At 42.6% G+C, this 24,668-nt stretch overlaps 1 protein-coding gene across 1 annotated transcript in view; it reads right to left on the bottom strand.

Moving 5' to 3' along the window:
* Positions 1–24,668, bottom strand: part of AOAH (acyloxyacyl hydrolase) — a 166,932-nt gene that overhangs the window by 65,168 nt on the left and 77,096 nt on the right. The window contains exons 10-12 of the mRNA XM_064575047.1: positions 23,939–23,987; positions 21,977–22,071; positions 2,312–2,403 (exon numbers count right to left, since the gene is read on the bottom strand). Of these exons, the coding sequence (XP_064431117.1) occupies positions 2,312–2,403; positions 21,977–22,071; positions 23,939–23,987 (236 nt within the window). The remainder of the gene's footprint in view (positions 1–2,311; positions 2,404–21,976; positions 22,072–23,938; positions 23,988–24,668) is intronic.

Genomic DNA, 24,668 nt, shown 5'->3' with positions numbered 1-24,668 from the left:
TGATGGGATGGTGGTGGACATGGCTATGGGACTGGAGGGCTAATGGGATTTCACATTGAGAAGGGAGCAAACTCCTGGTGTGAGGACAGAGGAGACAGAGAAGGGAAGAAGGACACTGGCTCCCCTTGCCACCCCCCATCCTCCCCACCAAAAAAAACCCCCACAAAAAACACAACAACCCTAAAACAACTGAACAGTGTGCTTGGGAGCAGGAGCTATTTTGGAGTAGAGTTTTGGGGAAAATTAGTTGCAGGAGATGTGGGGCACCTGTTGGTGAATGTGAGCTATAAGTGGAAAGAAATGCAGAAACGAGTTTTCACTTCAGCTGGGCCTGCTGAGTGGCGTCTTTCATTCTTTGCATGACTCCAGGGAAGATTTAAGCTACTTTGCAATTAATTTTAAACATTAGACTGATATTTCCTCAATGGCAACTTTGTGAGGCTTTGGATCAAAAAGTGGCTGAATTTTACAGGGTGCAACTTAAAGTTAAGCTTCCATTAAAAGTATAATAAACTATGTCCACTTCTCACTCATAATGAATTCTTCTTGTTATTGTCCTAAAAGGCTTAATTTAGAGAAACTTCCAGGTATTTTTTACATGGCTGGATCGTGGGGGCCACTTAAATATTATTTCCTCCATTCCAACGTTGGCAGTGGGGAGATCCACAAGAGTCTTTTTTCCAGGAAGCCGCTCTAGACCGGCCATCTTTAGATGTGTTCCAGGTGACAAAGACAACAGCAGGTGCAGCTGAGGAGAGAGGGACTGAGGTGGGCATGCAGGGGGCCCCAGACCGCTGGGAGCATGGGCGCCCTAGCAAGGGACCCCCTATTGACCTTTGAGGTGATACACAGCACATCTCCCTAGGGGAGGGCTCCTCTAGTTTTTAGTCATTTCTCCAGCCCATAGCCATGCTCTCAAAGTGACAAAGACTCCAGAGAGCCATGTTCCCATAGGTGGAATGAAAACAGCTCATAAAGGTTGGGAGCTGGGGGTTAGGAGGACCCTTGCTCACCAAATCATTCTCTGGGACAATGTAACATCAGGTTCCATGACAACAGATCGCACTTCTTATTGACATGGGACCCTGGTCAAGTTTCTTAACCTGTCTGCTTAACCCTTAGATTCCTTAACTGTGAAATGCAGAAGTTAACGCCACCTCCCTCACAAAGAGATGAAATGAGAAAAATCTCTACTTAACACTCAGGACAGTGATTGGTATGTAGCAAATACCTCACGAAGGTTACTTCTTACGCTCCCTATCACTGATCCTCTTAGTATTATTATACTAACCTAATTTTTCACATGATTAAACTTGAAAACCTATACCTAAACTTGAAAGTGCATCTCCTCTGCTTTCCCTACACTCACAGGTGATTCCTACATAATTATGAGTACCCTTTCCTTAAGGTTGGTTACCTTTCCTAGTTTCCTCTCTACCTTTTTCATTACCCCAATCTCGTAAATCCTTTAGGGTTTGGCCCTTGCCTAACACCCCCAAGAGAAGTGACTGTTGATTAATTCTATGAATTATTTTTTCAATGAATCTGTAGCTCTGTGTTGAGAATTGTCTTTTGGCACATCTCTCTTCTATTATCATTATTGTCTTATCTGCCCTACTCGACTGTAATTGGCTGTAGAGACAGGTCAAGCCCTATTTACCTTTGAAACATCTATAGCATCTGTACCTGATGAGGTAGTAATTATTTAATAGGTATTTTTAGATGAATGAGTGAAGATAATAAGATAATAATCAAATAAATTATTCATGATACACAATGTCCTCTATTAAATTAAAAAATAGGGTGCTACCCTATGAGTGCTTGTTCCCACGCTCTGAGTCAACACCCAATCACACACAGCAAACTGGGTTTGTGTGTCACTCAGATTTGTCATACATTGTCTCTACCTTCAAATCCAGAGCATTAAAGCCAGGGTGATTCCAGGACCTTGCAACTTGCCTGTTAATTTTAGCCATTACCTTTATAAATATTAATTTCTGAGAGTAAATAATCAATAAACATCCTTATCCCTTGAATGAGAAAAATTCGGTGATGGGTTTATGTATTTTCCATCAGAGGTCAACTCTAGAGCCAAATACTCCCTCCTTGCTAGCACTGATAAAATACAATTTGCATTACATCCCACTGCATAGTGGACTCTATGTCAGTGATGGATTTCTTGTATGTTACTCATGTTCTACAAGGAATTCCTAATAATTCCCATTTCAACATCTTGGAAGCAAGCCCCCATCTCTTGTTCTTTCCTTACATAGATACACTGAAATGTTTAAAGGTACTCAAACATACGTACCCACTAATGGAGTCCAGAAACCCAGTAGCACCAGAGAATTGGGGCCAGTCGAGCTCATTGGTAAGAGCTATTGGTAAATTGATGAAGGATTTCTAAAGAAAAAATAAAGTGGTGATTATAAAAACGGTCATCTGTTTTTTACAGGTAGTAAGATTATTCATTGTCTAGGCATTGTTCTCTATTTTTCTCACTCTCTTTTTCTTAATCTCTCTCTTTAAGGGACTTTGACATATATGAAGTATATGCCTATCATCAGAAACCTCACAAAGATCAGCATCACTCATGAACTGGCTTCCATTCAGCTTCTGCGAAAGATGCGAAATGCATGGCTGCTTATACTCATCCCTCATTTGAAAGGGATGCTTCAGTAGATGGGTTAACTTTCCACTTTTTTAAATGTGCTGGGATTTTCTCCATACTTTAGTTTAGATATTCAGGAAATCAACTATCTAAAGTGTAATAATACCCACGCCCCCAGCAAAAATGCCTTCCCTGAGTTCAAAGCTATGCCCTCAGTCAATCAGACAGTGTCTCCTGACCTCCTTAGGAGTCTCAGGCACCTCTGAGAATCTAATTTGGGCTACTTTACTCCCAAAGATGCACATATACTTTACATGGCTTATGATTTCAAGGGGTTCACAGACCCCCTGCATTTCTAGCACAGACTCCAGTTTAAGAACTCCTGACACAGAGTGTTGACAAAACCAGGATTCATTTGAACCCTGTTTCTATGGTTTATGCAAAATCACAGCATAAAAATGATGTCAGCTATGTCCCCTTATTTTTCCTTTTATAAATACCTTCTGGGATCAACCTCTACTCTGGTCTAATTTCTAGAAAAAGCTTATCTAGACTGATGTGTTCAGAATAGGGTTGCCAAATTTAGCAGATAAAAATAGAAGATGCCCAGTTAAATTTGAGGTTCAATACACAAATTGTGGTGTATACATACAATGGAATACTATTCAGGTTTAAGGAGAAGGAGATTCTGACCCATGCTACAACATGGGTGAAAATTACGGGCATTATGCTAAGTGAAATAAGCCAGTTTCACAAAAAAGATAAATACTATATGATTCCATGTGTGTAAGGTATTTAGAGCTGTCAAACTCATAGAAACAGAAAGTAGAAAGGTGGTTGCCAGGGGCTGGGAGTGGATGTGGGGGAAGTGGATGAGGGCCCCATCCTTATTCTTGTCCCAAGTGTGATTTCCAGCACAAGGGAGGCTGAAAGTGGAAGAGAGGTGACTGGGAAGGATGGCTTCTCGGGATTGACTATGTTAACTAGCAACAACAATGGTGTATTATCATTAATAATTACCATAATTATGTATTAATTATATAATAATACTAATGTATTAATTATGATTTATCTCCATCAAAGGAGCAGAGACAAGGTCATGGAAAGGAGGCTGCTGATGAACCCTAAAGCACCACGCAGTCCCAGTGACTGGCACTTTGTCACCCCCTTAGCAGGAGGCACCCACCACTTTCTGCTTAAAACTCCACCATTATCGTGAGTCAGATACTCTCTGTTTTGGTTTCTGTTTCTGCTGCCACCATAAATCAAATGTTATCTCTGGTTGTTGTTGTTGTTATTGTTTTTAATCTTATTTTTTCTCTAGGTCTTTCTGCTTTCAAAGTGTGTTTGGTGTAGGATTTGAGAATATTCAATTCTTCCAGTGAAGACAAGAAAAATAAACAGAACGGATGAAATTCATAAGACGTGTTAAATGGAGATAGTGAATAAGCAAGTGGCTTGTGAGATGTAGGCAGAATTCATGCGCTGTGTTAAGCTAGCAGCCTGTAGAACACGTTGGAAGTTAAAAGAAGGATACAACACTCCCGGATACCACTCTCTGTCCTTTTTCTCAGTCATCCGCATAATAACCACCCCAGATTTGGGGAACTGGCAGGGAACTAGGCTTCTGACTCTGGGCCGTCAGCTCCGCCTTTCCCAGGGAGTTAGACAGGAAGGCTGCCAGCACAGGGAGGCGTGTCTGATGCTCTCTGCAGCCTGGAGCCATAACAGAGGGGGTGCCGGCAAAGTAGGAAAAAGCTTTACTTTAGAAATCCAGGAGCTCTGACTTCTGCGTCTGGCTCTCCCAATACAGTGAAACTCCACAATCTGGATATGACACATCGGAAGTGGTTTCCATATCCCATCCAGCCCCATTCTCAGTCAGAGGTGGCTGATAGAGTGTTTATCTCCCAGCTGGGGAAGAGCAGATGTGGAGGGAGGGGTAGGACAGGCGAGGAAATGGCCAGCAACCTCGTCGTGGGAAGTGGGGTCTCTCAATTCAGTCTCTGGATCAATCTGAAGAAATGGATCTCAAATACCTGGGAGACTCTGGGACTTCTTGCTACTCTCAAAAAAGCCCCAACCAGTCCTGGAATCATCCCCTCCCGGATTTAAGCTGGAGCAGATGGTAGCTGATGCTGAATCACAGCGGGGACCAGGGTGGGTCTGTATCCCGCAGTTGGAGCCCTGGAAGGCCCAGGAAGTTCAGCTGCATAGGTTTCTCCCGGTCACTCGATTAACCCTGAAATAATACAAATCTGTTTCCCTGGTTAAGTGCTTTAGACTTCACTTATGGTGTTATGGCCAAGTTTTACTATTCCTAGCTGTGCAAAATCAGGGAAGATGGAGCTTTACCAATGTGTCAGTTTTGAGATCTCTGATGGCTGTCGAATATTACTCTATCTACTTCAGCAGGAATGTTGGGAGGATCTAAGGACAGCGAGGAGAGCAGGTTGACAAGTGGAAGCCCTACACTATGTAAAGGATCATGCTTGGATGGATCACCTAGAGTCCCTTGCCAAGTGGATTGTCCCAGGTTTAAGAGAACTGAAGTTTATTGCCAGATAATAGAAAAGATTTGAGCAGACAAATGGAAGCCTTTACATACTTTTTCTTCCTTGGTAAATTTGGTAGATAAAAATGAGAAGTAATGGCCATTAATAGCAAAGGTTTTATAGACCCTAGCAAAAAGAGAATGTTTAAGTCGTATCACATTAAACACTAAAAGCCTTATTCATGCAACATTATACTTTCAGGCATTTAAGGCAGGAAAGATGCAAATTAAGATTTCCCTCATCAACTCCTGCTTATTCCTCGTGAGCATTTATCTTCTCAGGAAACTCGCCTTAAATGTACCTTAAATGTACATATGTGGAAAGACTTAATATTTACCCAGAAAAATTTCCCCAATTTGTAAAGCGCATCAGAAACTCAATGAGCACTAAGTCAACTACAGCATTGCTTCAGATTATCTTCTGATTTTATCAATGATATAAAATGTTTTTATGTCATAATTGGCATGTATATACTATTTTTGTGTAATATTTTCACATTATTCTGTGTGTGTGTGCATTGAGAAAGCCCATTGGTTCTCATTTTTAACGCATATTCAGTAAACATAATACTTTAGATTTGAGTATATTTTAAGCCCTAACTTCAACAGGCAACTTACATTTGGGTTTCTTATAACCATCTTCAGTGAGAGAAAAGAGAGTAATGGTATCAATCACACATTCATCTGGTCGTGCCAATCTTCCAGCGATAAAGGGAATATTCTTGATGCTTTTATTTCACTGTCTCCATTTCAGCCCTCCCTATCCAGCAATGCTGTGGACAACGTGCACAGTACATTCCCTTTTCCAATACTGTTAACTGGGTTAGATCTAAGTTGTTTATTTTCAAATAATAGAAAGTCACTTGGAAGAATCTGCAGCTAACTTCCTTTGGAAAAAGACATGAAAAATATCATCCTCAGTTAAATGAGTATTTTAACATTTATTTCCCAGGAACTAAACTCTCAAAGCAGACAGGTTTTGTTGTTTTACTCAAAGAAGAAAACAGCTCTTAGGTTGGTCTTTTGATAATGGAGCAAGAATCCCAAGGCCTGGGAATCAGAGGACAGCTCTCTGTTTAGTTTTGGGACGCAGAGAGTCTACCCGCGCTCTTGGTCTGCCACTACTTCATCTGTCCTGCAGGTGGCGTAGATGAGGCTGTCCTCCTGCTTTCGGCCTTTCCATCCCAAAGGCTCACTATAGGACTTCCCACCTTCTGCTTGTCTCTCAATCTCATCACCCCCACCTCTCCTCCTCTTATCGCCGCTACTACCTTAGTACCTTTCCTTATAGGAATACCAAGTCATGAAACTTTAAGGGCCCTCCTGGACGCTCACATAAACTTTCTTGCTCTGGTCCTATTCCTTTAGGCTTTGGTATGTGAATTAGTCCTGTAAGTGAATGTATATCCATTCATGATGCTTGCATGTCCTATGTTTCCCAGATAGCTTTTGCACTGTAGGCCAGAGTAGGGAAGGGAACGAATAATGAATTCCCCCTATGTGCCAGGCACTGGGATGGGAAGCTTATACACGCTGTTTAACTTCACCAAACATCTCTGTGAGGCAGGGATTCGTCTTTTTCCTTCCTTCCTCTCTTCCTTCTGCAAACACTTTTTGAGCAACTACCATGTATCAGATGCTGGATACTACCTCTCAAAAAAAGAATGAGTACCCAGGCCTCAACCTACTCGGATATACTGAAAAAGCCCCTTTTATGGTGGCACCTCCTGTCACTGGTTCTGGGTCACAGAGGAGTCTGTATTTTCTGGGCAGAAACTGGGCAGTGCGGGACCCAGGAAAACTATGGCAAACAGAACTCAGAGGGAGTTTGGGTGACTTGCCAACGTCACAGAGCTGGTAGTAGGGGGCTGGGATTTGCACCCAGATTCTGGTGGGACTAGGAAGGGAGAGGCTTGGAGCAGGCCAGAGTTCTAACAACATAGGCTTTCAGTAACCCATTTATATCTGTCCTTGCTTCTCCCCTAAGCTGCCAAATCTCACGAAATCACAAACTTGGCTAAGCTGGGTCTACCAGTTGCTGAAAATGAGGCTTTCTGGGTGTCTACTGAATGGATGGTCTCTTGGATACTGCTTTGGGTGAAAAGTTCAGGAATCTACAGGTAACTGAGGAGTGGCCGCCATCTTTTCCTCTCTGTTTCTCTTATATGGAAGCCATACATAACTTAGGAGGAGTATAGAATGAATATTTTTGGGATACATACTGAAATGATATGTGACCCTACATAGACACCTACATACACACCCCACTCACATATTCCCAGAGCCTGTTCTATCCTCACATCTGCTGGGGAAAGGCAGCCACAGAGCACAACACGCACTGCTGATCTGGAGGTTTATCTTCCAGTGTGGCCTGGCAGATGAAGCTCTGGGAGAGCGGGGAAAGTGTATTTCATCTGTTTTCTGCCTCTGCAATCTCAGACTTAACTCAGTCAGGCAGCATCATTCACATAAGCTAATGCTTTGATATAGACAACTTCAAGAATGCAATTTAACTCCGAGTTTGATTCATCAACTTTAGAATCCCATATGCAGTGAAGTGAGTCTCCTATTGAGGTCCCTGTGGCCTTATAATTCATTAAACATACAGAGAAAGAGAGACACAGAGAGAAGGATAGAAGCACAGAGAGAGAGAGAGAGAGTCAGAGACAAGAGAGAGAGAGACAGAGAGAAACACATCAATGCCAGTCCATGCCAGGCACTCTGTTGACCATCGTACCAGGCAGCCACAAGTTACTCCTTTGTGGAGCTCACAGGCTAGAAAATAAAGACTTCCCAGCTGGGTAACCTTGAAGACTTGATTTAACTCTTCTGTATCTCAGTTTCCTTGTCTGTACAATGGACTAATCATAGCACCTCTCTCATCAGGTGGTTGAGAGGACTGGAAAGGACAATCCATTCATAGAGTTCAGAATTGTCAGTGTTCAATGAACGTTAGCTGTTAGCAGGATTGATAGGGAAGTCCAGAGTGCTAGAAGGGACACCTATCCCATGTGTGGGGGGCAGGGAAGGAATCTTGAAAGAAACATTATCCCATGTGAGTCCTGTGAGGTTACTAAGAGGGAGCCAGGCAAAGAGGGGCAGGGGAGAAAAGAGTTAAAGTGTTGGCAATACCATATGCAAAATGCCAAGGCTGAATTCATATTATGTACAAGGAAGACCAACAAAGTCTCCCTCAAACAAACCCAAACAGCCAGGATGCCAGTTATCTACCGCTCTATCTGTTGTCATGACCAGTAACAATAACTGCTCACCTCCTGGGATGATGCCTATTGAAGGCACATTTAGACTTCAGCTAGCGCTAAATAAGTAATTTTCAGGGAAAAGGTATAGCATTTCATCTTTGACCCTATGCCAGTCCAAAACCTTATGGGGCAGTGAAGAAATAGTCAAACATTTCTAGCAAAATGTGACCAGTAAATATAAAGAGAACAGAATGGCAGGCAACAATCTTTCATCATTTTGCCTGCATATAGCTCTTTTTATTTATCTATTTTTTCACCTTGTCAGCTCCTCTTAGTCTCTTTCTTTCCCCTTTTCTTTTATTTATTATTTAAGCTCTAACCCCATGATTTATTTATTCAATGAATGAGTCGAGAGATGCATTTATCTAACTGCCCCATATCAAATGAAAATGCATCATGCAGTTGGATTTCTTCCACAGAATTCAATTCCTTCCATCATTACTTCCAGAGTGATTGAAGAACTATACCCAAATTCATAAAACTGAGAAAATAAGAGTTTAAAGTGTTCCGCTGTTATGCAGAAATAATCACAACTCAATTCTTTCATGGAGCCAGTGAAACAAATTCTTTAACAAACAGAAAAAATAACTCTTCTAAGGGACAGGAACAGGCAATGAGGCATCCATATCAAATTATAAAAGTCCCCCCTTCAGATACCTCCATTTGATTTTGTAAAGGTTTGGTCATTTCTGAAGCAACCAGGCTTCCATTTGTCTGGGATGGGGTAGTTCTCCCTTTTTGAGAGGTAACATCCAACATTAGACTCTAGAAGCCCAAAGTCCATAGCCAAGCTATAGAGGGGAGAACAGGAGAAGCCATCACGGGGACTCCTCATGACCAGGCCAGAACTGGGCTGTCACTCCCCACTATCTCACTCACAAAAACGATCTCATTTTCTTCCTCTCCCCTCCTTCACCTTCTACCAAGAAGCTGTCACAAACCTTGCTGCTTCTAGCCTTCCAACTTGCACGTAGGATGGCCCTGGGTTACCACCACAGACTTTGGCCAGTGTCCCTGCCTTCTCACTCTCCCCCTACCATCTTCAGCAATGTATTCCAGAATCTTGTGGGGAGTTTCTTGAAGATATGGATCCTGTTTGGGCAGATTTCTGGTGGAGTCTTAGAGTCCTTATTTTTAATAAGTGCCCAAAATGGCTACGACGATGGGCCAGGTTTGGGAAATGCTGCTCTACGAGCTACTGTAGCTATTCGGTATCCTCCTCCACACTGCACCACCCACTGCCCCAACCTCTTCTCACACCCCACTCAGATACCTGCGGGCCACTCAGACCTCCAGGCCTGTCACAAGCTCTTCTTCCTACTCCACTGTCTTTACTGATCAATTGCCGTTCATTGGTCAAGGGTTAGCTAAATCCTGACTTCTTGGACTGGCCCACCCTCCCTCTGTAAGGGGCTCTCCTCCAGCTCTCATCACACCCTGCGCATGTCTAGCTAATTACACCTGACATGCCAGCACTAGGGCAGAGTAGGCAAACTTCTTCTGTAAAGGGCAGATAGTAAATATTTTAAGTTTTGTGGGCCATTTGGTTTCTGTTATGACTGCCATTGTAGTGGAAAAGCAGCCACTGACAATATGTAAATGAATGCGCATGCTGTGTTTCATTAAAACTTTATTTACAAAAAAAAAAAAAAGTGAAGGGCCACATTTGGTTCAAGAGCCATAATATGCTGACTTCTGCATTAGGGTCTGACAGAATCAGATTTGTATCTGGGCTCCATGTTTAACTGCATTATCTTGGGTTAGTTAACCTCTCTAAGTCTTCATTTCTTCGTCTATACAATATACATAATAATGGAGTCATTTCAGTATGAAAGGAGATAATGCTAAGTATAATGCCTGGCATTTGGTAAACACATGGTAATATTTGCTTAATGTTCTAAGACAAGAGTTTACTTGTCTATCTTCCCAAGTAGACTTTAAGCTCCTTGAGGCTAGAGACTCCTTTTCATGTATAGGGCCCCAATTGTCCACCCTCATCTCTTTTCTCTGCCTTTAATAGAACTCCCACATTGTTCTTTGGGCACATGGCTGCCCAACCAGGGACTGACCATACTTCCCAGCCTCTGGTGGAGCCTGGTGTGGCCATGTGACTAGGTTCTGCACAGTGAGGTGTGTGAGAGAGTAATGTGTGCCACCTCTGAGTCAGATTCTCCCAGGGGATGTGTGTGTCCTCACTGGGCCCTTTTTCTTTCCTATAGGAGGGAGGTGGCAAAAGCTGGAGCAACTCCCTTGGACTCAGAGGTGGAAGCTGCATGTTGAGGATGGTCTGGCTGTCTTGCCGGCCCTAGACTGCTTCTCTCTGGATTATTATATGAAAGGAAAACACATTTGCATCTTAAGTCACTGAATTTTGGGATTCTTTGTTACAGCAGCTGAGCCTATACCCTGCTTGATTAATAACTAGTCTTTTAAGAAAGGCTCTACCCTTCTACCTGCTCTACTTGCTGGCTCACAACTATGTTACCAACATGAGAACATGACCTCTTTGCTCCTTATTGATCTATTTTCCTTTGGGCTCTTTAGCAATCAGTCTTTACATTCTTGGCTCAGTGTTGCTGTCCTTAATCTGTCTGGACTCTTTGGACCTTGTATTTCAGAATGCTTCCCTTGATTTTCCTCTAGGGCTTATGGTTTAGCTCACATCTCTGACCAATCTGCCAGCCAATACCTTGAGTAGAAAATCCCCAGGAAATCATTCTGAAACCTGGCATTTGGCAAGGGCTGGGCTGGGCAATCTCTATTCTTATTACCCCAAGGAGTGGCATGGAGGGAATTAGCTGAATGAGCTAATGAATGAATGGGGTGTAGCAATCAATTCCAACCATCCCAAATTATTTCTAAATGCCAGAATTTTCCTCTTTCCACATCCCCACTGATTCGAGATTCTAGATGTTTTTCCTGTGATGAGTTAGTTCCCTGAGACCCATTTCACGGTTGAGGAGCTTGAGGGAGAGTAAAGCAAAGTGGTAAATATAATTAACTAGAGGGCAAGAGATTGCATTGAGTCTTAGCAGCACGCTGGCTCGCACAGGTGCTTATGGACTCATGCTGCCTCTCTCTGAGGAAATCTCCATCTCATGTGCTGGGAGAGCAGGCATGTGGGCTGGCTAATTATAAATGCTTTTCAGAAGTATGGAGCTTCAAATAATTTCCTCTTGTAGTTTTTCAAAACAATGAGTGTTCGGCTTTTTAATTCTTGCAGAAGCTAGTGAGGGCTAAGATCACAAATGTTTTCGGAAGAATGAGCCTGCAAGAACACCCTACTCTGCTGGCAGGTAAGAGACCCAGATGCTCACCTTGAGCAGGAAGGCCTGTGCCCATGAACAGGGAATGGGAATGGGAATTGAAGAACATTCTGTCTCTTGTGACCTGATAGCCGCTGGAGGAAAGGATTCACCGACATGAACATAACTCTCTTTTTCTGACCGAATAAATGAGAAGTAACTAGGATTGAGGCTTCTCTTTTCACCACTTTGCATCCTTAATCTGCCAGCCTGCAAGACGTCTGAGGAGCAGAAAATGTAATTTTGTCCAATTTTACTGAACTATGACCTTTCCTCGTCTGGAAAAACAATAATAAAGTACTCTAACCCTTAAATATTTCTGGAGTCGACATGAAGTTAGCCGAGGTAGGATTTTCATATTTTACGTGCACCATGAAAATCAGCCTTTATGCTTGATGGAAGCTTTATGCTCGTTGTTAAATCCAGAGAGCAGGAAGTAGGCAGGTTAGGGAGAGCCAAGGTGCAAGCTTTGATACTGCCCGGGCTGTCTGGGGGCTAATAAAGGGCAGCCAAACTTGATCTGTACACTCATCTCAAAGAAAGGAATGAAGCACATGTGGGCTTGAAAGACTGGAGCCGCTGTTCTCTTGGGTGAATATGCATTTTCTGCAGCCAGATTAAGGATTCATTTTGTCCTTGACACAGTACGGAATTCAGTCTGTGCCTACTTACCCTACAGACAACAGCCTGCTGGGGGTCGTGCTAAGATTTTATAATAGTACAGGCAGCAGCCTTCGCTAGCAAAATAAACATTTGGGAAATTGTATTTCAGAATCTCGTCTCCCTCCTCTCTCCCCCAGCCCCAACGCATCATGCAATTCTGGTTCAGTGAAATGCAGCATTTAATATTTTGGAAATAATTTTCGAACAGATGGGGAAGAGGCAGGAGGGCAGCGTCTATCGCTGGCCTTGATGATCTCTCTGCCTCCTTTTCTTTCTCAACAAAACATCTCAAGCAGTGATTGTTTTTCCTTTGAAAGAGAAAAAAACCACATGAAAGTGTTTTCAAATTTGCTTGTTGTTTTGCTTTGCAATCTTTCGAAGCTGAGATCTTTCCTGTGGCATGGGAAGCTCATTCTGAGTCTAAGGACTACAGATATCTTGGAGAGAAGGGAGGCTTGTTTAAGGAGGGAGGGGGCAAAAACCTTTTTCTGCCCCCAGTGGAATGAGACTTAGAACCTTTGTTTCTCTGGAACCAGGAGGGTGATTCTTCACACTCTCTTTATTGAACTACAAATATCTTTCCAGATGAACACACTCCTAATCTAATTAGCTGTAAACAGGCCTCCCGGGTGCCACACTGCTTAACGAGCGGGTGGCAAGAAGGGGAGAGAGGAAGAGGCTGAGGCAGGAAAGACACCCAAGACTGTGGAGTCCTTTTCCATAGGCGCAGTCGGGATGGGGTGATGCATTTGCAGGAGTGTTTTCTGTTTTATAGGGAGACAAAGGCCAAGAAATGTTGAGTATTCTCATAAAGGGCAGAATGGCCTATTATGAAACAACGAGTCATTGATTTTCTTCAGCACTCCCGGCTCTTTCCAGACGATATGACAGATGACTTGGCGCAGCCAATGCAGAGCACCAAACACGCTGCGGGGTCCTGAAGGGTCTGTTGACCGTTGACCGTATCTATTCCCACTGTCCGTCCCCGAGAGAGGCCGCCGCAGCCGGGTGTTTACTACGGTTGCTACGTGGACCCAGAGTCCGTGGAGGGATTGCAAGGTGGGGCCAGGGGCCAGTGGGTACTCCCTAGTGCCACAGTCAGGGCTACAGAATCCAAACTCAGAACCTCTGGCACCCAAACCCCTCAGAGAAAGGTCCAGAGGCTTCATTTTTAAAGATGATTCCTGGGAGTTCGCCCTCTTCTGGTCATTTTGGGGAGGCTTCCTCAAAGGCAGCTGAGAAGGGAATGATTTGGCATTTGGTGAACATCAGCCTTGGGGGGGACTCTAAGGGTGAGACAGGTCCCAGGGTAAAAGGACATAAAGGGATGAGGCTCTAATGGGCCAAGATGGTGCAGCCAGCCAGGCCTCCCATTCCACTGACTGCCACTGGGCTCGGTCTCTGCTCCATAGAAGGGGCGTGGACTCTAAAAACTACAATTCCCAGGCTCCTCTGTGTCCCCCAGCCAATGGGAGGAGCAGGTGGGAGAGGAGCACGTGGGAGGAGGAGAGGAACAATTTTCTGGGTTCCAGCGGAGGTCAGCAGCCTCTAGCAGCCTCCAGCAGCCTTCAGCCTTCTGCCTCCTTTGCTACTTCTGGCTCATTTCCACATCCCACAGTGGTTCCAGTAGCAGCTGGTCTGTGTGCCCTTGGCAGTCAGTATAGGCTCTGCCAAGGTCAAGCATCAGCCACACCCGTTGCTTCAGCTTCTGATAAAACCTCATCTTCCTTTTTGTTCCCTAGCCCTAGCGTCAGCAATGATTAATCTCTTCAGAAACTCCCTTTTAGTTCTAATACCTATGTAATCAGTTGCTTGTATTAAATCCAACACTGTGTAGTCAATCTCCTGTATTAAATCCCCTCTGTTGGAATGCTTTTATTTTCCTGATTGGTCCCTGCTAAATGTTGACTCTGACACTGACTAGAAAACCAGTTTAAAAGGGGTTCCACCTGCTGAATTAGCCAAAAGGTTGGGGGTTCTCTTCCTTTGTGGTGACATTACTAAAAGGTTTTCAAATACTAGGTCCCATGGGCAGAGGGATGACTGAGGACACACAGCCTGGCAGAGTGAGCATTCTCAGGGACACTCTCTTGGGGAACCTCACATATGCTCTGGAACTCTTGGGTTGAGAGGCTAGTCCACCCTATGCTGATGGCTTCCTATTTTGCCCTAAAACATTCTATCTTAGAGTACCTCTTTTCTGGCATTTCTAGACATAAACAATTTTGGAAACTACACTGTGGTACTCCACAACCACATCTTCCTTTTGTAAATCCTCAAAGTTTGGATATTAGAGGCAACAGGAAAACTCTGTGACAGTGGTTCTCAAAATAGGGTCTGGGGACCCCTGGAGATCTTTGAGACCCTCACAGATTATGAGGTCACTATTTTCATCATAATTCTAAGACTTGATTTACCTTTTTCATTTGCCTTTTTATTTCACTCATGAGGGTACGATGTAATTTTCAAGAGGCTACCTACATGTATATTAAAACAGATTGAAGAGGGAAGCAGGTATGGAGATCCAGCTGTCTTTAGCCAGATATCAAAGAGATTCACAACAATGGAAAAGAAAACTACTCTTCTAATTTGTTTTTTTGTTTGTTTTGGAAAATAAAGTTATATGTCATAAAAATGTTATTTGTATTGATTGTTTCTTATTGTTATAGTCAAATAAATTAAGGAATAATTCAGGGCTGAGGCTTCTGACCACAGGGGGTGGTGGGTGGAAGGAGAAGAGGTATAATCAGATGTGATTCTTCTGGCTGGGCAGATGTCCAAAGCTGGCTCTCTCTAATGGGGGCTCTGAGAGGCCCTGCTGGGAACACGTGACTAATTTTGCAGGTGCAGTTGGTGCATTTTCTTCACCCTGTGTAGTCTTTAATTTTCATGCTTCAGCCTCTGGTCATCTGGAGTTTACCCTCCATAGTGAAGTCATCTCCAGACAATCTTTTCCAGGATTTGTAATGATCCAAGCTGGCTCTCCCTTCCTGGGGTATATGTCTTTGCCCCCAGGAGACACATTCCTTCTTTCCTCAGTCACATTATTCACACCCTTACATTATTCACAAGAGTGTCGGACACCGGCCCCTGTGACTCCAGTTTCCGGAGACACCCATCCAAGTCTGCTAGTGGTCATCTACTCTGGGAGGGAAGCATGTCCACCCTTCCCCCGAGGGGAGACCTGAGGCCCCCTGACATGCTGACACCAGCCATTCCCTGCCTCAACTCTTAGACCTTTGAGGTGGGCATTCAGCTACAGGTTGCAGAAACGATTTTCACTCCCTTCTTGTGCATGTCCTGCTGAAGTCCTTCTAATATTTGACAGCAGAATGTGGGAATAGTTGGCCCACATTGTCCTGGGGCCTCAGTTGAAAGTTAGGTAGAAATAAATAGTCCATTTTTAAATATCCTCTTGTAAAATCATCCCAAATTTCTGATGAGATAGCTATAATTATTTATATTTTTTTAGATGAGGAAATTAAGTTCAGAGAGGATCAGTAAGTGGCTAAGTTAGTATTTGAACCCAGGTCTGCTTCAAAGTCCAAGATTATTTTATATAGAGATAATTTAGGGGCTGGAAACTCCCCTCTGGGCACTACTCTTGACTCATGGTGTCAGTTCCATACATGGCTCTCATGCTCTCAGTCGGGTGGCCATACATCCCAATTTGTCTGGGCCAGTCTAAGTTAATGCCTATTATCCTCATATAATTACCAGTAGTGATCCCTCTTTTCTCAGGTTTGGACAACGAATTATAAGTTCACCGTAACTATTGGGAGTCAGGGGTATGGTGCAGAAGAACCAGAGGCACCAGAAGTTTCTTACGGGGACAGACTCTTCCAGTAAGCGAGACTCTTCCAAAAGCTGGCTTCAACCCCTGCAGGGAAGATCAGCATGAGGGGGGTGAAGTTGGTGAGGCTGCCTCTCCAGATGCGGGGATACCCTCACAGCCCTGGAGTAAGCCCAGCTGGGCGGGAGATCTGGCTCAGGGAGGCTGATCTCTTCAGGAACTGGCTGTAAAGTCCACAGGGTGGGAAGGGTATGAGAAAAATACATGTCCACTGTTCCTTCTAGATAACTTCTGAGTTTGTCCACTTCTTTTTTTCCCACTGTACTCTTCCAGTTTAGGGCACTTTCACTAGAAGGTAAACTCCTAGTTGGTCTACTTTCCTGTTTTTCCTCCCAATCCATCCTGCCACTGAAATCAGGGTGATATTTCTAAAATTCAAATATGACTGCTCCTATTTCTCAGTTTAAAACCCCTTGGCAGCTTCCTATTGCCTTCAGGATAAACTCTGAATTCCTTAATGTGGCTTCAGGGGCCCTTGAGATCTGGCTCCTATGCACCTTTCTAGACTCTTCTCATACCTTGTCCAGTTTGTGCTCTATGAACATCAATTCAGCCACACTAGACTTCTTCTCAGAATGCTGAACCCTCTTACTTGTGAGCCTCTGTGTGTGCTCTTTCAGCTGCTAGGACACATCTTCCTGTGAGGACCAGCCTGCCTGAATTCCTTCTTTCCTTGAGTTTGGGGAATGCATATGCATTGATGCAGCAGCTCTGGAATTTGCTTGTCCCCATTTCCCCATAAGGCCTGAAGCCTTCTGAAGACCTGGCTCCTTCCATTCCCTTTACCCCTGCGTCATTCACTCCTATCACAGGGCTTCGTACACCATAGGTCCCAGGTTAGTACTTGGCGATATTTTGTTTACTTGCCACAAGCATTAAAAGCCAAACAGTCAAGACATGAGACATCAGAGCTCAACATCCGTCATGGATGTCTGCTAAGCATTGTAATCATATATAGGCTGACTCCCTGTGCAAATGAAGAGATTCTATAGGTAATATGTTTGAAAATGAGAATTTTTTTTTTTAAGGAGTATGATCCATAGTAGCCCAGAAATGAATCAGCTTAATATCCAGTCATGGCCAGATGGTTTAGTAGATTATGGCTTATATTATATACTGAAAAGGATACTATAGAACACTGACAAATATAATGAATATAAAGACTAAGTAGCAATATGGAAAAATGACTATAATTAGTGCCAATTGAAAAAAAGGAGAATGGCCTATTGCATACTTGCTACTCTTGTGACTAAATAATGTGTATGTGTGTGTGTTATGCATAGTGGGGGTGGAGTTCTGGGAAAGAGTGGAAAAACACAGAGAAAAGTTCAAGATGATGGGGATTTTTTTTTTACCTCTCAAAATTGGTTCTAACATTGACTTCATATCTTTTTTTCCCTCAATAAGAAGAATATTAATATTTTAAAACTAATCTGATACTCCAAAATGTTAAAATGATTCTCCTTGGGTGGTAGGATTTAGGAGAATTTTAATGATTTCTTAATAATTTCTGTATTGCTTATTTTTCTCCATTGAATATTTAACATTTATAATTAGATAAAAACAGTACTGCAAATATTTACTTTCTTCCCTCTCTCACTTTGGGCAGATATACTTGCTTCCCCATTGATCTTGGGCATGGCCGTGTGACTTGCTTTGGCCAATGCATTGATGGTGGACATGATGCAGCAAATGTATTTGTTGGGGGGGGGGCCTTGTCCTCTTGCACTTCCACCATTACCATGAAAGGAATACTTTTTGGATAGATTGCCCAACCAAGAAAAATGAGACACATTGAACAGACCTAGACCCAACCTTTAGCTTGGAGCCAAGACCAACAGAGTCCAGCCTAAATAGCTGATCCTAGACAGCCCACAGATGTGTGAGTGAGAAGAAATGGGGATTGTTTTACATCACTGAGACTTGGGGTGGTTTGTACAGCATTATTTTGATAATAACTTTGTGATAAATCTTCATTTTCAATGCTAACTTTCTAGGCAAAATATTTCTCTTTTATTCTTGTTTCATCTTCCATCTTATAAATGGTATAACACAGAAGTGGTCCAGGCTTGGAGTGACTGGATTGATTTGTAGCTTGGAGAAGCATGTTAACCTGGGGAGACCTTTTAAGAACACTAGAACATCAAAGGCTTGAAATAGGTGACAAAATGACACTAAAACTGTGGTGATGTCCCTACCACCAACAGCATTATTAACATGTTGGTGAGATTCATGAATCCCAACTACCATTATGCCCAATTTGGCTTCCACATCAACTCTATGTTATTGCCATTCTTGTGGTCATTTCTCCGGACTACAGTTCACTGCCAAAAAGTGACAGGGGGGTGGGGTGGGAAATACAGGTTTCCCTGGCTATCTAAACACAGAGTGTTCTGAAAGTTCGAATTAGGCCACTTTGCTTTTCTGAAAGACCTACATTAGTCTGGTAACAGCTTTTTTTTTGTAAAAGTGAACATCTTCTTTAGATTTCTTTTAGTTGGCAAGAAAAGGGGATGAATATAGGTCTTCTGTAAAAGCAAAGTGGCATTAAAACAAACTTTCAGAAACCAGGGGATACCTGTAACCCAAACCCAAACCAACAATGCCGAGCTGCAGTATCTCACTTAATTTGTTGTTGCAAATAGCAGATTAAAAAATGTTACAATTCAAATTCCAACTGTCAGGACTTCAGGATGGGACCAGCTGCTGGGCTAGTTTCTCAGTGGATCTTTCTCTTTCTCAGAGATTTAGCACCCTGCCGAGTGAGCTGCTCTGGTGCTCTGGTGAGAGTTTGTGAGAGGCCATTCTCTCTGGGAGAAACCTAAAGTGACACCCTTCACCTCAGCCTCTAGAGGCCCAGGTGTGGGATAAGAAGGACAAGCACAAGGACATGGACCAGCCTGGCTAGCTGCCACCACTGCACTGCATGAGCTGTGTGTCAATCTACTTTTTGTCTGGTTTGAATTCAACATAGGGTCCAAAGCATGTTCACAGCCCTTAGATCATGAAACACATGGCCTTGCCTGAGATTGTTCCTACCATCATTTACAGAGTTTCTGGGTAGGTGGCTTGTTCAAGATGACAATGAAAGGAAGTGATTCTTTCACTTGTTAGCTGTGTGACCTTAGGCAGTCTACTCAACTTCTCTGGGTATCTGTCTGTACAGTGAAGCTATGTTGCAATAACACTTACCTCGGAGGGTTTTTATAAATATTAAGGAAAGCAGTGCTTTGGTGTTTTTTAGCTATTTGCTCAAAACAAAACAAAAAGACCCCCTAAATCTTGGATTACAATATTTGGTACATACATAGTACAAATTCACTGAAGAAAAATAAGAGAAAATGTTACCCAGTGTTCTACAATCCAAACATACCAGTGTTAACGTACTGATCCATAACCTTCCTATTATTTTCTTTGCTTGCACACACAGATGCACTTATATATTCACAAACCTGGTTCATACATATTATTTTATAAACTGTTTTTGCCCCCTAACAAGTTATTATTAATATATTTCTTGCTAAGAAATATGTCTACAACATGTGTATTAGTGGTAGCATAACATTTCATTTTATGGATATAATATATTTTTACATGTCTAATCCCTGTTTTTTTTTTTTTTTTAAAGATTTTATTTATTTATTTGAGAGAGAGAGAATGAGAGACAGAGAGCATGAGAGGGAGGAGGGTCAGAGGGAGAAGCAGACTCCCTGCCGAGCAGGGAGCCCAATGCGGGACTCGATCCCGGGACTCCAGGATCATGACCTGAGCTGAAGGCAGTCGCTTAACCAACTGAGCCACCCAGGCGCCCTAATCCCTGGTTTTTTAAATTTTTAATTTCTTTTCTAATTTTTGCTCTTATAAGTAACTCTTTGATGAATATTCATGTACATAGAATCTTGAGCAAATGACTGATCAGTTTTAGAGGTAAACTTCCAGATGCAGAATTATTAAAACCACAAACATTTTCGTGCCACTTTATATATATTGTCAAATTGACTTTTAGAGAAGTTCTAACAAGTTAAACACTCTTGGTGGTGAAAGAACATGTCCATATTTTTGCTGAAAGTAGGCCTTTATCACTTTTTAAACTTTATCTGTTTGACAGATGATAAATGATATTCCATTGTTGTTTTAATTTGTATTTCTTCGATTACTATTAAAGATGAAACTGTGTTTATATTAGTTATGTTCTTTATTAAATTAAAAAAATTATTATTGACATGCAGGAGCTGTTATTAGGGGATTTAAATATTGCCTTATATGTTATAAATATTGTTCTCTTTTTTCATTTGTCTTTTAACTTTATGGATTTTTTGACATTGTATACATTTGAAAATGTTATATAATGAAATCTAGTAATATTTGAATATTTGGAATAGTAATCTAGAATACTTCTTAAAATAATCTTTATGAGGAGGGCATAAGTCTGTTATGTTTTCTGAATCTTTGAAAAACTGAGAATAAGTCTCTGGGGCCCTCATGTAAGAACAAAAATATCTTGGCAGTCTAAGCACTTTTGACACACAATCCTCAAAATCCTGTAGAGGCCATTCAACTATTTTCTGAAAGTTAGCATTGAGAGGTAAGTCTGATGCCAAAAGGGTTTTTCTTCCTAGTTAGTATGCTGGGGTTTTTTTGTTGTTGTTAGGCAGAATGACTGCAAGATTTTTCTCTATATTTGGAATTAAAAAAAAAAAAAAAGGAAGACATGGTAAACAGAGTCTATTTTACACTTGGACCTGGTGCTCAGGGCGGGTTTGGGATTGAAGACAAGGATTCCCTCAACTCAAGAGAATTATCTTTTATTGTTGATTTGGTCACCACTTCCTCTCTGCCTAATGTGTTGTCTTTTCTGGGTTTTCTATTCAATCTCCAGAATCCATCCTGCATGCCTCTTCTCTGAGTTCCAGAATCTCCCCAGCTGGAGGACTGCTTTGCTCATCTTCTTTTTTGCATTGCTAACTTGCTTGTCAGTGTTTCCACTGGATTTTCACATCATTGATTATTGTTCTTTCTCCCCAAAGTAGTCTTTCCCGATGTCAGATTGCTCCTTTTTCATGGGTACAACCTCCTGTCAACTATTGTTGAGAACCTGAATTTAATATTTTACAAAATGCCCTCTGTCTCCTAAGCAAGCTTTTTTTTTTTTTTTTCAAAAAAGTTCTTTTCTTTTGAGATCATGAGCATTTTTTATATGTCCAGATGTTTCCCTGCTTGCTCATCTTTACAAAGGGAAGTCTATATCTGTTCAGTTTTGGGACTTGGGATAGGTTCAGTTGGAGTGTTTAGGTATATGTTCAATTTCTCTAGTCTGAGAAGAAGGGATCAAGGAAGAATTTATAATTCTGGTATAATTCCTGATTTCTCTGGGTCAGAGTTTCAGGGTTCTTGGAGAGGGAGAAGGGAACCACGCCCGAGGTGGCCATATGACAAGCTTCCCCATTGTGTCCAAGTCTCCTTTCCACCTGGCAGGGGCACTATCCCCCTTCTCTAATGGACAGGATGGTTCTTGTGATGAGCCTGTTGCCACAATGCCCTCACATTTCTTATCACATTGTTTGAAATGAATTGAGCTGAAATGGCTGTGGATGTGCCTCTTATAACAGATTTTGCTGAGGAGGGAAATGTGCACCTGTTTGGAGTCGGCACCGCATTTAGAGAGAGCAAGGGGGACCAAACACAAAGGCCGGCACATCCGGGATAATTACTGCCAAAATTACTTACCAAAGACATCTGTGAAGCTGTGATCCATTCGGGAGAGATGTGAAAATGAGCCCCAGCTGAGTCTCCCAGCAAAATGATTCCCCTGGGCTGTGAACCTGGGTGGCACAATTTATTTGCATTATTTATACACTCAAGTAGTTGGAGCCTCCAGATTGGGTGGTTAGGAGAGTAGATACCCTGGTGTGTATTCCATGCACAGAGCATCATAACAGTGATACATTGCCACTTTTCAAGTGCTGGGGAGTGAGGGAGATCACATATAGTAGCTGAATGAGATTTCTAGGCCATCGAAACTGCTAGCTAAGCTGTACAGATGCAGGTGTGTTTCCTCGCTCAGCATAAAACAAACTGCCGTGCAACCTCATGAGTGAATGATGGATGAATCAATGAATCAAAACTTTTTCTGAACTCAGAAATATGCCCTAAGTTTTGGTTTTGGAAATCACTCTCTTGAATTCTGTTATAATTCACTTTAAGAATTTGTGATCTCATGGAGCAATTTTGACTTTTCAAAGATGTTATGGTCTTTTAAAGCCCTTAATCCATACACACAAAAGCCCTGGGAGGACAATTTTGGCTGATTAATGGGAGATGAACATGAAGGTCTCTCCGAAGCCCTATCTGGAGGTTAGGAATCACTTAATCTGCCTCTGAGGCCCAACTACACAATTCATTTATCCATGGGTGATGCATGTACTCTTCTAAATCCCTTAAGATCCTGGAAGAATCAACTGATGCCTCCCAGAGACAGAGAGGGGCACCTCTTTCCCCTAGCCTTAAGTCCCCCAAGTCATGCTGGAGGACGGTCTAGCCTCATTTCAGTGGCTCCCTATCCTGGGCCTCTGTGACAGTTAGCACTTGGCCACACACATGGGGATGGAGAAGGCCCAGGACATCCAGGAAGGGTTGGGATGGGGCAAGTCCAAGAGGCTTCCCATGATGATCCTAGATCCTCATACCAGGATCTTTTCACTAGATCTGAGTTTGTTTATTTATTTATTTATCAGTCATTTTTTCATTCATTCTCTTATTCATCCAACAAGCATTTCTAAACTGCATACCTATGCACTGCACTGGATCTGTGCATTTTCTACTCCCCTCCTACCCCTCTGAGAGTTTAAAGACAATTAGACTAAGTTGATTGAAGGCATGGACTGTATCACATCTGCCCAGGACAACTCAGAGCCAAGTATATCCCTTGGTGCATAATAGGAATAGGCATTTAGGAAATATCTGTCAAATGAATGAATGAATGAATGAATGAAATGCTTTTCAGAGTTAGGGAAAATACTGCCTAAACGTAAAAAGTGATGCTACCAGAGGGTCTTGCCTGAGACCCTTTGGGTATCACCAGGCACATATTTTCAGTAGTATGTGGGTGATCATAGGTTTCTCCTAACAGTTGTGGCAGCTCAGATGTCTGTGGTGTTTGGGCATTTAGAATACAGAGCTTTTGCTCAGCTATTTTTGGGAACTCCCAATGGCTATAACTTGGAGGTCTCCCTCAAGTCACCCAGATGTGAATCTTTAGCTCAGTTGCCTGCCGCAGGGACTCAGTCAGGACAAGCCCAGATGTCTGACCTTGTCGGGTATTGAGAAGGACATGGAGAAAGAGGAAACAAGAGCACCTCTATTTGTTTTCCTATTTGGAGTAGTGCTAGGTTTCCATTACCTTGCGCTCTCCCCTGCTGCCTTTTCTGGCATTCTCAATCAAGTTTCCAATCCCCACATAAAGGAGGCAGTAAGACAAATTCAGTGTTGCTTTTTCTAGGTTCTGCCTCCATTTTCTACAGGCTTTTTCATGCCTTTTTCTGATTTTTCATGAAAATAAATGGAAATTGGTCAACTTTAAGCTGTAGCATCAGGCACTTCCTCACTTGGATGGTCTGTTCTCTTCAATCTGACTCAGACTAGAAAAGAGGGTCCCTATTGTGATAAGCACATTAACTCTATAATTCATACCTTCACAGAACTTCTTCTCATACGGAATTCCATCTTTTGGATCAACACCCTTTAAAAGAGAAATGATGGAGATTAGCGGTTTGTTTTTAAATGTATGAGACACATACACTGAGGCTTTCCCTAATGGCTTTAAAAGTACAAAGGCAAGTCAGTGGATAAAACCCATTAAAGTCTTTTGAGCCCTTAATTCAACATAGCAACACTTTGTGTAAGTGAGTTGGGCTTTACGGAGCTGGGGCAGGAATAAGGGGAGATCCAGAAGCCCAACCATCTGGTCCAGAGAATGCCCGGCAGTGTCTGGAGTGCTGGCAGTGTCCCCGTGAGGGGGCGCTGTGGGCCCACTGAGTTACAGGGACACAAGGTCAGAGTGTGTTCCTCAGTCTCTGAGCTGGGGAGCTATAAGAGCCCTCACATCTCCACTCCCTAAGGACTGATGCTTCCAGACCAGCGATTCTCAACAGGACTCATTTCCCCCCACCCCTACCCCAAGGGACATTTGGCAAAGTCTAGAGACATTTTTGGTTGTGACAACAGGGGGAGGGGGGGTGACTGGCATCAAGTGGGTAGAGGCCAGGGATGCTGCTGCACATCCTACAATTTCCAAGGGACCTGAATTTCCAAGACTCCAGGAATTTGTTGGGATTTCTTCCATTGTTCTAATTAACTATTTACTTTCATACTTGATTTTGTATTTGTAATTTGGTATTCTTTTTCTTCAGGAGGACCCTCA

The sequence above is a fragment of the Mirounga angustirostris genome, unplaced genomic scaffold (assembly GCF_029215605.1).
Source record: "Mirounga angustirostris isolate CCGP_5_RB_7025 unplaced genomic scaffold, mMirAng1.0.hap1 SCAF_12, whole genome shotgun sequence".
Lineage (NCBI taxonomy): Eukaryota > Metazoa > Chordata > Mammalia > Carnivora > Phocidae > Mirounga > Mirounga angustirostris.
The sequence above is the reverse complement of the archived record's forward strand: the minus strand, read 5'-3'. Positions and strand labels throughout refer to the sequence as shown.